Source organism: Passer domesticus, chromosome 1 (genome assembly GCF_036417665.1).
Source record: "Passer domesticus isolate bPasDom1 chromosome 1, bPasDom1.hap1, whole genome shotgun sequence".
Taxonomy (NCBI): domain Eukaryota; kingdom Metazoa; phylum Chordata; class Aves; order Passeriformes; family Passeridae; genus Passer; species Passer domesticus.
This window is the reverse complement of record NC_087474.1, coordinates 34,226,735-34,242,941: the sequence shown is the minus strand read 5'-3', so window position 1 is coordinate 34,242,941 and position 16,207 is coordinate 34,226,735. Positions and strand designations below refer to the sequence as shown.

Sequence of the window (16,207 nt, the reverse complement as noted above, 5' to 3'; positions counted from 1 at the left end):
CAGGCTTCAGTATTGAGGAAGTAAAAGCTCCTTAGAAAGCAGAAACACCTCAAGTTGAAACTAAGAGTTGTGCATCAGGGAAATAGTCATTGCCATATTGGCACACTGCATTCTCAGGATTTTTTAAATGAAATTGTTCCATTCAGATTCATTACTTTGGTATTGCCTTATATGACAAATGGCAATTGGACAAGAAAACATGGGGCCTTTTCACTTACAGAAAACAAGGAAGAATATATTTTCTCTTATGGCCTGTCTAATAATCTCCCATTCACAATGAAATCCTCCCATGCTGTCTATCCTAAGACCAACTCCTGTGTCTAAGTATTTTAAAGTGTAGACAAGAGAAGGAAATATTCAGGTAGATCCTGAAATTTAGCTGCTTTGTATGGTAATCAGAGGAGGGGCTGACTGCAAGAAGCACACTTGATTTCAGAGAACGTTGCAGGGGATGAAGCTCATTGAAAGAGAAGTGTGCTTTTTCCAGCTGCCCATAACTGAAGTAAATGGATTTCCCATGAAATCACATCTCCTGATAGGAGTAGCTGGGTATTTCTGCACAACCAGGGAACAGGAATAAAATGATTGCTCCAGGAAGAGGACAGAAATTAGGATGTACCACTTCTCACAGCTATTTTGCATGACTTGAATCTCTAATCTTTGAGAGCTGGGAGGAAGGCAAGATGAAAGTGAGTGTTCCTGTTGAAAACATCATATATCTTATTTGCCTGTTTCTTAAGAAAGAAGAAAGCAACACTTACAATTATCTCATGGGCGTTTATGTCCTTATTTGGAACTGCTTATATGACAGAATGAATAAATTGTTTTGAGCACAGTGATCCAGGTAGTAATTTTCTAATAGTGTTGATTTCGCTGCAATTGTATAGTGCACTTAAAAACCAAAACCAGCTGTGGTACAGCAACATGTTTGGGGGCAGTCAGCAGAAACCACAGCAACTGCATGGCCTTAATGTTGGCAATGGTGTGTCTCAGTGGAAGGACACAGTGGGGCTTGTGGGATCAGCTGCCTCAGGGTGACAGCTAGTGTGATCCTCTGTATCTCCAGACACTTCAATGGATCTTGAATGACAAATATTTGAAAACATTTCAGAAATGCTAGCAAATAGGCACAGGATTTCTCATTTCATCCCTGAAAGATGTTGTTTATTTCTAAAATACCCAAACCCTAATAAGAAATGGAGTAAAATTTTCTTCTCCTTTATATATCTGCTAGCAGGTAGTCTAGAATTAGTTTTAAAATCCTTAGGAAGGTACTTACTACAGAGCAGTACACAAATTTCAGAATAAATGAGAGCCAACAATATGCCACTTTTAATAATACCATAACAAAATAGTTTTTAAAACAGTATTTAACTTTTCCAGTTGTTGGAGAAGCAATATAGGTGTAGACCCCTGCTTGTTACTACATTCATGCATATTTATCAAGTAACTACAGTAAGTGACACTATTGGTCAAAGCATCACCACTTTTTTTTCTTTTCACATTATGTACAGCAAGTTATCATAATAGGCTAGAAAAAGACTAATGTTACTTTCTTGGAGTCCTGTGGGTGAAGAGCTTCTTACCCCTACACCACCTCACACCATGAATGTACATGTATGTGGGAATAGTTACAGCATAACTGAACTACTGCAACAACAAAGAGAAAAGCAGGGATGTAAAGATACAGTTACCTGTCTTTTCCAAAAAGTTTTGTTTAAAGGCAACACCATGGGGAAAGATCATCAGTGATCTATAACACTATTACACCTCTAACTGAGGGGAATTGATGGCAATTATATAAATTAAAGCCATAACTGTAATAGCCTGGCTGTTAGAACCAGACTCACCCTGGAACAGCAGTATTCTTTTTCAGGCTGGTGAATCATGGAATCATTTATACTGGAAAACAACTCTTGAGATCATCTAATTCAGCTGTTAACCCAGCACTGCCAAGTCCATCACTAAACCATGTCCCTGTGATACCTTGTGAAGGCTGACCTAGAACAGAGACTAGACGGAGTTAAAGAATAACGTAAGTATTATTAGATAAGGCCTCAATGGATACACCTTAGGCAGTACAAGAGCCCAAGATGAACCCAAAATGGTCACAAAATGGATGACCAGTCATGAGGTCTCTCATAAGATCTGGTCCATTAGCATATTGGAGTTAATTATCCAGTTATAGCTTTAGATTATGAAGTCCCATCCTTCTTGTTTTTCTCTCTTCATTCCACTGTTGTTTACACTCTTGGGCCTGAAATTTGGATCATTTGTCCTTGGTCCCCAGGGCCAAGGGTCTTTTGTCTACCTACTCTATGATGAGAGCTTGCTATCTCCAAAATATGAAGCTCAGAACTACACACTAAAGCAGTACAGAATCTGAAAAATGTAAAAGCTAAAACCTGAGGCATCACCTGAGTGCTGTATCTACAAGTCTTTTACATACCTGTAGGTATTAAATGGTGACTTCACCACTTCCCTGAGGAGCCTGTTCCAATGCCTGAGCACCTTTTTGGTGAAGATGCTTTTCCTAGTATCAAATCTAAACCTGTCCTGGCACAGCTTGAGGGCATTTCCTCTTGTCTGGTGCATTGTTTCATGAGAGAAGTGACTGACCCCCACATTGGTACAGGATCCTTTCGGGTTACACAGAGTGCTAAGGTCTCCTCTGAACCTCCTCAAGCCAGGATGCTGTTGGCCTTCTTGACCACCTGAGCACACACTGGCCCCTGTTCAGGACATTTAGCCACTGTCAGCCAGCACACCCAGGTCCTTTAGCGGCAGGCAGATTTCCAGCCACTCTGCCCCCAGCGGTGCCTTGGGTTGTTGTAACCCAGCTCTAGGAACCCAGAAAAGCTGTAAAAAGGGGAATCAAAGGTGGTTGGGATTGAAAGGGATGGATACAGGTCATCTGGTCCAACACCCCTGGCCGAGCAAGGTCACCTACTGCCAGTTGCTGAGGACAAAGTCCAGATGACTTTTGAGTATCTTTAAGGAGTGAGATTCTACAAGGTCTGTGGGCAACCTGTTCCAAGGCTCAGTCACCCTCACAGCCAAAAAGTGTTTCCTGATGTTCTGACAGCACCTCCTGTGTTGCAGTTGCCCAATTCCTCTGCTCCTGTCACTGGACACCATTGAAAAGAGTCTGGCTCCATCTTTATACCCCCACTTCAAATATTTGTATGCATTGGAGAGATCCCCTCTGAGCCTTCTCTTTTCTAGGCTGATCAGTCCCAGCTCTCTCAGCCTTTCCTCACAGGAGAGATGCTCCAGCCCCTTCACCACCTTTGTGGCCTTTTGTAGGACTCTCTTCAGCATGGCCATGTCTTCTTTGCACTGGGGAGCCCAGAATTTGGACACAGCACATGTGGCCACACAGCAGTGTGGCTTTACTGGAATCACTTCCCTCACACCTCCATGGCACCACTCCTCCCAATGCACAAGACTAAGGGTAATAAATGCTAGAAATAATCATCTTAGGACCAGATCTAAACATCTGTGATCCACAGACCTTACCCAAGGTCTGAATATTAAAAGCAGTAGTTCAAGTCTTGTCAGCTGCTAGGTTGTTACTTTTCCCAACCAACTCTATTTAAGACAACAACCACTTTGGGGGCTGAGTGTTCCACGTGGTGTGTTTTGGACAATGAACAGCTAGCAAACAGCAGTAGCTCTAAAATGTAGGTTTTGGACCCCTCATCCAAAGGCTTTGTAATTGCTGGGTAAAGGCAATCTATCACAGAAATGGTAAATACCCATTTGCCAGTAGGAAAAGACAGGATATGTGTCCTTAAATATGCTCATCACAGCACGTGTATTCACACACACCATTTCTTTTTCTTGCTTACAATAGAGCAACTTCCTTTTCCTCTACTTTGGAAAGGCTCTGTCATCTCTGTCAAGTCCATGACCACCCTACCCAGCTGGGCTTCTTCAGACACTATCCTATAAGGATATGTAATCATTAGGAGGTAGACTCATTAGCAGCCACAGTTCCTTGGATCTCCTCTTCATGCTTCATGAGAAAAGGATTGTGGGCCCATCTCTTCATGAAAATGACATCCTGCTGCAATCTGAGGCCAGGCAGAATGGAAGAAGTGAAGAAACATAAAACCAGACTAAAGATAGCATATTAGTTTGACAGTTCATTGAAAAAATGTCTATATAATAACTGGAGAATTTCCAAAAATTATGATGGAAGGGGAAAAAAGAACTACAGGCACGTAGCACAAAACATTCTGAGGTAACATTTCAGCACAGTAAGAATGAGAAGTGTTTCAACACTACAAAGAATTTAAATTTTATGCTGCTTTGCTTAAAAAATATTCACCTATATACAGTAATTTAAAAGCCTGTACTAACATTCCTGCAGTATGTAGGCCAGTTCAAAAGGTGTACATTTATATTGTTTTACAGTTTATAGAAATGTTAATATTGCAGTATTTGTGACTCAAGTACAATCTATCACTGCAAGAGGGACTCCTTCTGTCTTAATATATTATCTTGATCTTCTTTATTAATACTAGTCCAGAGAACTTCAGAAGACTCTTCTCATCTCACGTGTGTTCTTAATGGAGGATTTTTAGAGGGATCTGTAAATAGACAGGACAGATTTTAAACAAGTACTTTGGGTGCAGTTATATAGCAGGGATGCTGCTACCCCTGATATATACATGTTTACATACATATATACACATATTGCTTGTGCTCTGCAGCCCTTCAGTAAAAAGTCAGAACGTACAGCAGACAATTTAGCCTGACTGAGGCTGCTATGAAAATTCATGCTAAGTACCTTAGCATGGAAACAAAACAAAAGGTTAACTAGAAGTTGGAGATCTAATACTACAGAAAACTGGGTTTTATAAAAAAAGCCAGAATAAGGGCATGAGATCTTTTGGCACTTTCAACTACCCATTTTCAAAACTGGATAGGTGAGCTGCTCTTACAACAGTGACCTCATTCTAAATTACTAAGTTAAGAAGGGAGGAAAAAAAATAAAGCAAGGTTCAGCCATTTATCACTTTCCTGACAAAATTAATGTATTAAGTCTCTTTGTTACTCAGGTGTGTAAAACACCATGCACAGGATTGAAATCAAAATACTAAATGAAAGACATCTTTCTTGATGAAAAAGTTAGTGAACCAAAAAATCAAACTCAGTAGCTGCCCAAGTCTTGTTTTTACAGCATGACTGTTTTTAACATCACAGGCTTTGCAAATTTAGCAATATAAAAACACAGGCTGCATGTCCAGCCACATTATTTGTTTTTAGCTAAGACTCTGAAGTAATGAAGTGCTTTTCATTTTATCTTTGGTCCCTGTTGCCACTGTGTAACCCATTCCTCTCTGTGCCAGTGCTAACAGTCCAGTTATGCTAATGCTGGTTCAGTTCTTTATTTTGCATCCCCATTTTTAAACCTCTTGATAATGATCAGATCTTTCCATATTTACACACTTACCTCTGGGTATCTTGCTGGGATATGTTTTCTGAAATGGTTTGAATTCATCAGGTGGGGGGAAATCTTCCACAGAATGGAAAGTAAATTTTGATTCAAAGTCATCTGGGAAGTTTCAGGGAAATAAACATTAGCTGGTACTGGAGCGAAACTTAAAAACAACAACAATCAAAAACACCCCCCAAAAAAACCCAAACCCAACAATGTTTCCACAAGTAATTTCTATTAAAAATGCTGGCTTATTTTCTCCTGAAACTGATAGTGGCTCATTCTGTAGAAACCATCTTGATGAGTACTTCTGTGAGCCATCCAAGTTTTTTGCTTTAATTGCAATCATTGCCTGCTATTAAAACTGAAGGTAAGCTTCTGGCTGCTGTTCCAGTTTTCTGCATTGTGGTAATAGAGATACTCATTGCTAGTATAAGACATGTAGCTGTAAACAAGAATGAATGGCCAATTAATCAGACCACAAAAATAACTCTTAGGGATCTTTGCCCTATAGGAGTGAAACCTCTAAATGTCCATGATGTGGTTTGAAGAATGATAATATAAGGACACCATGGGAATTCTTCATATTTTTAAGTAACTTTGCAGGTAGTGTGTGCTCTTCTTTTCTACTGACTGAATTCAAATCCTTTTTGAAAAAGCCTTAATTTTCTATAATTATATAAGGTTGTACAAAAATGTTTCTATTATACTACCTTGTTATTGCTAGGACAAAGTCTTGAGTTTTTGAGGTCTGAGACACACACAGGCTTTTGTACTAAAATTACTAATTAAGGCCAAGAGATTTAATTTAATGATATTACCAATAATGTGCATATTTCCATTTTTAAGTGGTGTGTAGGGGTCATGAGCTGTAGCCCAGGCTGAGACTCCAGACTTGCTTGTAAGTTCAGTTGTTGGGGATCTTGCAGGTGGCTGTGGAGGTGTGACCAGCTTCCCAGCACCAGTTCCTTTAAAAAACCACGAGATCAGCATATAAGCATCATCATGACTTAAACCCAACATTAAACTACACAAAAAAGTGCTGGGGGTGTAGAAAGAATGCAATATTTGGGGCAAAAATACCCACAGCTGTTGTTTGCCAAGCCTGACCACAGATTTGTAGCATTAAGTGTTAAATTCAAGTCACTACTGGAATTGGCTGGAGCTTTCCATTCCCAGTTCTAAGGAAAGTGTGACATTGTGAAGTGTGGTTTTGTCCCAGTATGGAAGGGAAGATTATCCTTCCACTTTCACAAGAACAAGCAGTCTCTTTAAGCAAAGGAAATCAACAAAACAACCACACTTGCTGGTATGTCTAGAAGAAATTTTTCTGATGTTTTGGCAGCTATACCATGGAATTACCATTAGTCTTGTGTATTTCACTGAGGAGTTGCAAGGGCCATCAAAGTTTACATCTGGAAAACCACAGGAGTTATATGAGAGGGAGGGAGCCCAAGGCCTCCCAAAAACTGCTTATATTCCTACATAACAAGGGTCAGGCAGGGTAATTTTATCGAAAACATAAATTGAACTACCATGAGAAATGGGCATCTCGACACAGTAACAGTTCATCAGAGAGTCCTGAGCAGCATTAAGCACCACCACAAGGCACCTGATCTGCTGTACTTACGTGGCCTTTAACCTGGCTCTCAAAGGGAGCCAGTAATCTTTCTCCTGCCATGTAGCTGCTAAAATAAAGGGTACAGAACATTCTCTTTCAGATGTTCCCTGTTAAGTAGCTGTCTCCATTTCTCAAACCCACACAGATCTAGGCTCATGCTCATCTTTTTTATTATTTCCATTACGTTAGAGGAGTCTAACAAAACTTCCTTCTATCATCTACTCAAGGAAATACTGGATAATACCCCACTTCCCAAGTAGCTGGAGAAGCCTTTGGCCCAACCACCTTGATGGCAGGAGGCATTGGCTGCTTGCCTTGGTTGAACAGCAGAGGGCTGCAACCAGATTTGCTTTTGCTCACCTATGACTGGTAGCTGCCCCATCTCTGTTTCATTATGTTCTCTAGTGTTTCCCAGCTGTTGCCAATATTGCTCCTGCATGGGTACGGCTGTAGATTGGTGTCCTAGGCAGGCTGGCACTTGAGCAGCTGCTGACCTGGCAGACACTGTGATGTGCAGTCTGCCCCCGAACCTGAGCCTGTCAGGTACCACCCATTGCACTGCTGGAGACACACCAATGCCAACACAAAAGCAAGAAGCAGCCCAGTGGTCCTAAGACTTCATCTCCACTGATCAACATGTCGCTTCCAAGAGTGGCAGCTTAAACTATAAGGCATGTGTGCCCAGTGCTACGAACTGCCTGGCATCTCAAAAAGCCGGATGTTTTGGGTGTTCATCATGAGCCGTGCAACCTACAGGTATTCCTCCCATGTGTGCTCTTCATCCCTGCCCCTCCATGCTCCCCAGTCACCAGTGCAATAGAATGCTTCGGGTTGGAAGGCAGCCTTGAAGAACTAAGTCATCCTCAAGGTCCTGTTCCAACCCAAATCATTCTGTGATTTTCCCCGCTAGCCGAAGGGAGGGAAAAGCCTCCTTCCTTCGGAGGTGCCTCTCACCTGCGCCTCGGCCGGGTCTCTTCTTCCTGGTCTCCACCACGGCTGCGGGCTGAGGCGGGCCGGGCGTGGGTGGCAGCGGCAGCGACTGGATGTTGCTTGGCTTGTGGAACTGTGACAGCAAGTGGGGAGACTTGGGGGGCAGCGGAGGGGGCACGTCGGCGCCGCTGAAGGCCGGGGAGGGGGGAAAGGAGAGCCTGCTCGCGGGCGGGGGGTGGGCGTGCGGCGGCGGAGGAGGCGGCGGCGCGGGAGGGGGACAGTCCCTTCCTTCGGCCGGAGCGGCCGCAGGGGCCTCGGCGGCCCTGCCCGGCAGCCCGCAGGGGGGCACGGGGGGCAGCGGGGGAGGAGGCGGAGGCGGAGGAGGAGGGGGCGGGTGCGGAGCGGCTGCTGGAGGCTTGGCGGGCTTGTCAGCCTGAGGGGGAGGGAGCGGGGCCGGGGGAGCAGCGCCGGGGCTCACGCCCTTGGCGGGGCGATCGGCCGGAGGGGGCACAGGGGGAGGGGGAGGGAAGGTGAGGGAAGGCTTGCTGGAAGCGGGGGGCGGTGGAGGCGGGGCGGGCAGGCTGGGCCGCCCGGGAGCCGCTCCCGCGGCGGCTCGGGAGGTGCCGGGAGGCTCCGGTGGGACAGCTGCCCTTGGAGCCTCGGCCGGCTGCGAGGGGCTGTTGTTCGCCTTGGCAGCGCCGCTGCTCGGCGGTGCCGAGGGTCTGGGGGACGCTGCTCGGCCTCCGGAGAGCTGCCCGGGCTTCCCTGCTGGAAACCAGGTATCACATGTTAACACACCGGGATTGCGTTCCCACTCCTCAGACCGAACAGCGATAAAGGCAAGCTCTTCATCTTCCCCTCCCCAGTGGACACCCAGAGGGATTAAACTCATTCACCCCGAATATCTCATATCCAGCAGGTTGCCCACGCTGGAATGCGGCTTAGGAGGTGATGCATTCCAGTGGGCACCACGGATTCTGCTTAGTGACATGACCTGCTGGGAGACCCTGCTCCCCTCCCTGCTCCTCAGCTTCTGCAGAAGTTCCTTCTCAGTTTAAGAAGGAACTTTTATGCAGAGACTGGGACCCTTCACACCAGCCTCATCTTGCCTGGTACAGCCCATTGGGCATCGAGATTCCCAGTGAAAAGTACATGAGCTGTTTAACACACATCAACTGGCATCCTTCAAGTTAAGTACTTGCTTAGGATCAAAAAAGTCACACAAATGTTACAGAAACCTTAGCTCCACAGATAAAAGGCAAGTTTTTAAAAGCAATGCCTCAAAGGCTTTCCGGAAGGCACAGGTTCTGATATTTCCTTTTTAACAGCAAATGCCTGAAGACTCTTGAACTTACAAAATGTCTTTTCCTGAGTAAATGTCAAGGATTTATCACAAAGCAAGATGTCAAAAAAGGCACCTCATTTGACACTCACTGTCTGATAGGCATGGCCGTAATTTTAAGAGCAACTCAAAGTAGTTACTGCCACTGAAGCTATGTCAAAAGCCTACCCCACACAGTGCTCTGCATCTTTGGCTTGCCTTTTGGGAGCAAAAAAACCTCCAGGTAGAGCCAAGTTCTGTCTTTCTCTACAAAATCCTACTTTGCTCTGTGCTGCCTGAGCAGGCACCAGCTGCTAAACAGAGCCAAACTGTGACTATAAAAGTCATCCCTCATTGATGCTGGCACTTCTTGAGGTGAAAGCAGCAGTGGGGCTCCCCATGTACCTTCCTCCTGTTATTCTGAAGCAACAAGACCCTTATTTTTCAGATCAGTAAATTACCTTGCTGGATCAAAGCTGTACTCTATAAAATCCAGAGGGAAAAAATCTTAAATATGAATCTTTAAATTAAGACTGTAACACCATAGAAATATACACTACTGGAGGGAAGGAATATGACTTTGCCATTTGTGCTGAAACTGATAAGCTCAGATTTCAACACTGCATTCAAGACACAATTAAAAGTTTTCACCAAAATAATGTAAAAACCTCCCCTAAAGAGATCTATTTAATCTCTTTCTTACCAAGTGTGGAGACAGCTTTTTATTTATGTTTTAAGAAATAAAGCACCTGAGATCTAGAAAGGTGGCTTCAATCACATTATTAATTGAGCTCTCTATGGTCATGCAATGAACTAGGCATTCAGAAAAAAACCCCCAAACCAATAAAAATCAATCAGTAAAACTAATCCCAAAGTACTTTTTATCCCAAATTTCTGCCTGTCCAGCTCTGCTTTCATACAAATGAAGCCCTTACCTGTCATGTCCCTCTGGCCTGCTGGTCTGAGAACAGGAAAGCCACCAGCAAATAAACCTCCCAGAGGCTGCTGAGAGCCACCTTTATTAAGAGCTGGGTTACCTCCATCTCTGTTAGCTCCTTTGGGTTCTGTTAAAAAGAATGAAAAATGCAGGGTATATCAGAAAACAATTTCATGCTAGCCCTGAGACTGCTAAGGCTTGGTGGCAACAAACAGCCAAGGCCAAACTTTTCCCTGTACTGTTATACAGGAACTGCCATCCCTCTCTGACCTGTACCTTGGAGCACAGCACCCTCTGGTGCTCTTCAACCTCACACAAATCGTGACACCAAGAAGTAGCTGTGAATTTACATTTCCAGAATTTTTCAGCGTTTTTTTTTGTTCTTTTAATCTAATAAAGAACAATTCTTCTGCTAGAGCCAACAATTCCCACCTAATTATTTCACTGAAATGCTCTCAAGGATTTCATCATTCATTATTTATTTTGGAACAAGGAATACCTGTTAAGGTGATAACCAGTTGGAGGCTTACCATGAAGTGTTAACAGCCATTGATCTCAGAGCAGGATGCATGTTTAAAAGTGTCCCCTCTCTGCATCCTAAAGCCATATGAAGATGCAGACCTTTGCTGACCTTCAAACCTGCCCTTCAATGTGAAACTGTCCATCTGACCTCCACCCACACCCAAGGCTCAGCAAAGCTGCCCCAGGGCCTTGCTGAGGAGCACATGCTCACTTTCAATCTGTGGTGCACTTCGGTCGTTGATTTGGGTCACTTTCCTCAGGCGAGTTCCCTGCTGGATATCGGCCAAGAGTGCGTTTCGTGCTTTCTGGTCTTCCTTTCGCAATTTTGGTATCTCTGAGCTTGCCTGTTGACAATAAGAGCTTTAGATGGGAGGCACAGACAAAAATGCACGTTTAGAAAGGATACACAGGCAAATGTGGGATAGAAGATTTGAAATAAGGCCTCCCTGGCAGCTGTCACTCCCAAGCCTTTGAGTCAAATCAACAGGAATATTTGGTTGTGCAGGAGGCAGAAAAGCTGAAAATTTAAATATAACACAAACTAATACTAGTTGTGCTAATGCTGTTGAAAGCAAATTGGGAGGCATGCTCAAATGAAATGTGACCTCATTTGGCCATTTATGGCCTCTGTCCCACAACTCCAGCTCCAACTTCCTCTGTCAGCTCTTATCATAATATTTGCAGTGCTTTACATCAAAATTTTTATATGTCAAATTATAATAAATACCTGTACTTATATTTGAATGTGATCATTAACTTATTTAGACTACCTCTCTGTACTGGTGATTAATACCAGTTCAAGTAGAATGCCTTTAGAATAATACAATTATGTTTTAGTAACGTTTCCATCCTAAGCAAGCTTGGTAAGTGTAAAGTCAAGTTACAGTTTAAAGTTCTTTAATAAAAGAAACAAAATTAATTCTTTATTCTTACTTCTTAAAGTTTATTGTTATATATATTAAAAAACCCATATATTAAAAAAATTGGATGTTTCACTTTTTAAAAGCAGATAGCAAAGCTGTTATTCCTAAACCTATTGTGATTAACAGAGCAGTCTAATAGAGGGCAATCTTCACATCAGAGGAGCAATGTTCTGCTTGCTTCCAAAGTTCCCAGAGGTTAGGTAACTCCCTAAAGAGAACGAGTACCAGAAATGTTTCCATAGCCCTTAATTTTAGCATCGTAGTTTTAATAACCTGAACAATACTGTCACACTTGAAAAAACCCCCAAAGCCAACCCAGGCTGGTAATGGCAAAGCAAAACAGAAACTTGAAAACACTCAACCAGCTGTTGAACTAATAATGTGTCTAACTCGCTAATCCCAAGTGAAGCACTATTATTCGTTGTTATTTTTGTACTGGCTAAAAAAATCAAAACCCAGCCAGCGGGATTTGCTACGCCCCGCTAGATGGAGCTCCAGACCGCCGCTAACGCCGCCGCATTCCCGAGCCCTGATGTAAAAACTCGGAATTACAACCTGGCTGATATCACGTGTTATTTTAAAATGTTAGGAAAACCCCCACTCTGTTACATTTTCCTCGTTTGAAACAGCGCTGCCTGCCCTGGTACTTACAGAACAGGGAGTCCCACTGTCCATTATGAGGCCCCAGTAGAGCTGCCCGTGTCAGCGGTGTTAGACCATGTACCAGCCACAAACCATTTCCACTCCCCTTCTCTGGAAGCTGACAATACTTACTGTGAAAAATGGAAATACCATAACTGGGACAAGGGTGATTCCCTTCCTCACAAAAGCTCTTTGCCAGTATCTTCAACTTCTTGTCTCTCTACTCCCACAAATGACTTTGCTGTGCCAGGACAAGCAGGATCTAGAGGGATCTGATCAAGAGCTATGTTTAAAATTAGACCTAGCAGCTGTCTTTAATTTCCGGGTTCAAATGTCCATATATTATGCCAGCTGTCCACTTCACCTCCCAAATCTACTTCTCTGGGCAGACAGGCTATTAGAATACCCAGACAGCTATTAGGCTAAAATAACCGACTTGTGTCGACTTGTGGCAAGTAACCCATAACTTGATATCAATGTAACACAAGCAAGACAAAAATTTGTGGCATAAAAAAGCAGGAATATTGTTCTGCCATTCCATAATGCAGCACAACAAGCTACTTTTCTCTTAACAGCAGATTCCCTTACTCCAAGCATAACTCCATCCTATGCCCCATCTGTTTTTTCTTCCTCCCTCATATAAATAAGAGATTCAATCTTCCGTGCCCAGGCTGGTGGACTCGGATGATTGATGAGCTGCTGAGTAGCTTGATGTGGATTCTCTTTTTCCATTACAAAGTCAAGATGGTCTGGGGTGTAGTGTTGCCTGGCTGCAGCCAGAGCTCCTTCAGATTTCTTGTTTGCTGCCTGCGCTCCCAAGGCCAGTAATAATCCTTGCCAAGAATCGTTTCACCAGGTAAGTATCTCACCATCTACTGGTGTTCAGCATTTGCAAATTCGGGTATTTACCATATTGTTTTTTTGAGATAACCTTCCTTTCTTTGATGAAGAAATAAATCTTGGATTCACACTCATGCTGTGCTTGCAATCCATAGCACAAGCACAGATAACAAACGTAAGTTCTGCATCAAGAGAAAAACAAAGAGGAACTCTTATGGCTGTCAAATCTTCAGCCCTGATCACATGCAATAATAGAAGTGTTTCAGCAGGAACACAAATACATTTTAAGTCACAGAGGGAAAACAGCTGCAAGACAAAAGATGCAATTCTTGGGCTACTTTCTATCCCACCATCTGTAGGGCAGCCTTGTTTATTTACAAAAAGAGAAACATCTCAGTATTTCAATGAAAATCAGAAGGGAAGTGGAGAAGAATGTGAAGATCATTTGTTTTATCAGGTGCCAGAGCTGCCTCAGGTAACACAGAGTGAAATTAAATTCCATACCTTATTTACAGGAATTGGTAAGGGAACGATGGGTTCTCATTACCTTAGCAACCACTAGGTCACTCTGCTACTATTTCAGACACAATGAATGTCACATTCAGTACATACTTAGAAACAAAATGGAACAAACCACGCATGTAAATAGCCTCAACATAAGAATTACTTCCTTTTCAGCTCGCCAAACTCCACCACATTTTGTCTTCAGTGTCCTAAATTACACACTTAGCTATGATATTCAGTAAAGTATGGGACTCATGTTTAGGCTATCTGTCAGGTCTTCAAAATACTTGTAAATAGGAAAACACCTTCAAATCATATTTTTTAGAGTGATGTTTCAGACTGTAAATCATCAATGTTGGAAATAAACATTTCAGAATTTGAAGCTGGTAACTCAGACTAGTGGAAATAAGAATGAGTACAACATGAATATATAGAGAGACCTAAATCACTGCAGCTTGAGGCTGTTTGAAAAGAACAACAAACCAAAACATGTTTCCCCACTGCTGACTTGGAGGGGGGAAAGGAGAAAGAAAATGCACAATATAAAAACATCAAATGTACAACTGAAAGTGACTGGATTACAAATAATGGTCAGATCTCTGAAACTAAAGCCTGTATTCCAAGTCCCACAAGCCTGGACCTGGAAGGGGGCTCCAGCAGCAAGCCTGAATTAGCAAGTATGGCAAGGAGGGACAGTACAGTCCTCCAATATTTCTCATCCTTTCAGAAAAAACAGTGTGAGAAAAAATGGAATCACAAGCTCAGTTCTAGTCTCCAGATTTTTAAAATTACATTGTGGAAACCTGAAGGTGCAAAAGAAAGAGCCAAAGCAGTGTTCAAAACACTGGAGGCAACAGTTCAGATTTCAGCAGTTCTGTTTTGACTGTCAGCCCTGAAGTCTGAGGGGAGTCTGCCTGCACATGACAACCTGTACTGGCAATGGGGGTGAGGACTCAGACAGCAGAGACAGGCATTTGGTGAATTAATGTGAGGTGCAAACAGACAAGCCACAGACAGCAGCAGATTCTCAATCTCTTGGTAATACTTCAGATCAAGGCTGGATCCTCTCTGGCAGAAGTGGTTTTTGTGAAGCACAAGTCACCCGGTCCTGTGCAGAGCTACCTGGTGACGTGCAGTACCCTGTGGGGGAATGGCACAGCTGGTGGTTTGTAACAGCTTCTTCCAGTAGGGAGTTCTGTGAAAGTGGACTGCTCAGTTCAGAAGAACAACTCTCTATTTTTACACTTTCTATACATGGACCACTCCAGGTTTGACCCTGAATAATCACAATCTTAACATCCTAAATTGAGTTGTATCAGACAAATTAAGAACGGAGAGACTTTTTCTAGGGAAAACTGACTGAAATGCATGGCAGTAAGCTCCATTTCTGGGTACACTCTGCTGTGATATTTGCATCACCTTCAGAATGTCACTTTACATCCTGCAAGACAGATGGGAGCATCGACCTACCCTCTGGGCTACTATGATACTTAAAATATTTAAGAGACATACGTGCTCAGATACTAAATTGCTGTAAATGCAGAAGACACCAGCCATTTAAAAAAGTTTATATTAATACTAATTATAATCTATATATTTAAAAGAGTACCTCTGCACACAGAAAAGGGGAAATCCTCTGGATTCTGGACAGGTAATTCAGTCACAGTTCATATATACTGTCCCCTAAAAGGCTTGTATTTACTCTGATTTTAAATATGCTCTTGCATGCATTTGTAAAGTACTTCAGGTAATACAGATCTACATAAACAGGACACCTGCAGGAAAAATGTACCTCTAGCCTTCTGGACAACCCAATAGCCAGGCAGTCATGGGGCTTTCTTTCAGAGTAAACCCATCAGGTGATATGAAAAGATGGTCCAGTACTAAAACTCTAAATTACATAGGTGCCATAAGTAAGATAAAATAAAGCATTCTTCCATCCAAAGGCACTACATACTACATTACTCAGAGAACTTAATAGTACGGAGTATTTACACTTCCAATGTGCAATGAATTGTATCATCATAGTAGATTCCTGCTCCTGGTCATATTTTACAGGAAACACTGGGAAGACACCTGTGTAGGAAATTATTTATTTATCTGAACTAGATAAAAAACTAAACCAAAAAAAGCCAAAACATATTTAGCTTTTCCCTAATTATTTTGTGAGACATATAATGATAACATTAAAGACCAATCAATATATTTGACATCAGAATTTTATTATGGGCAGAAGGAAAGCTCCCTCTTTTGCTGACAATATTAATTATTTCTATGAATCTGGTGGCAATTAACCTTCTTCTCTCCCATTACCATTTTTTCCCCCTGTAGACAAAATCCCCCAGATTCAATGCAGAGATCAAGCACAGGTAGTGGCAGAAGGCAAAAGCAGCATATATTTTAGTGGAAAAAGAGATTGAGGACACCCCTTGCTTTCTTATTTTTCTCTGCCATGCTCAGCCAAACCTGCACAGATCCAGGCTGAGGCAAGTGATTTTCACCACTGCAGTTTGAAACACTT

At 42.7% G+C, this 16,207-nt stretch overlaps 1 protein-coding gene across 8 annotated transcripts in view; it reads right to left on the bottom strand.

The window, feature by feature from the left end:
• Nucleotides 1-307: 307 nt before the first annotated feature.
• The window catches only part of WIPF3 (WAS/WASL interacting protein family member 3), a 39,005-nt gene continuing 23,105 nt past the window's right edge, over nt 308-16,207 (bottom strand). For 7 of the 8 annotated variants that reach the window (XM_064413399.1, XM_064413407.1, XM_064413403.1 and 4 more), the window contains 6 exons: nt 10,989-11,121; nt 10,254-10,382; nt 8,022-8,765; nt 6,268-6,414; nt 5,462-5,563; nt 308-4,595 (listed from right to left, as the gene is read on the bottom strand). In XM_064413399.1, coding sequence (XP_064269469.1) covers nt 4,555-4,595; nt 5,462-5,563; nt 6,268-6,414; nt 8,022-8,765; nt 10,254-10,382; nt 10,989-11,121 — 1,296 coding nt within the window. In that variant the 3' untranslated portion in view covers nt 308-4,554. The remainder of the gene's footprint in view (nt 4,596-5,461; nt 5,564-6,267; nt 6,415-8,021; nt 8,766-10,253; nt 10,383-10,988; nt 11,122-16,207) is intronic. The other variant, XM_064413416.1, reaches the window with a different exon arrangement.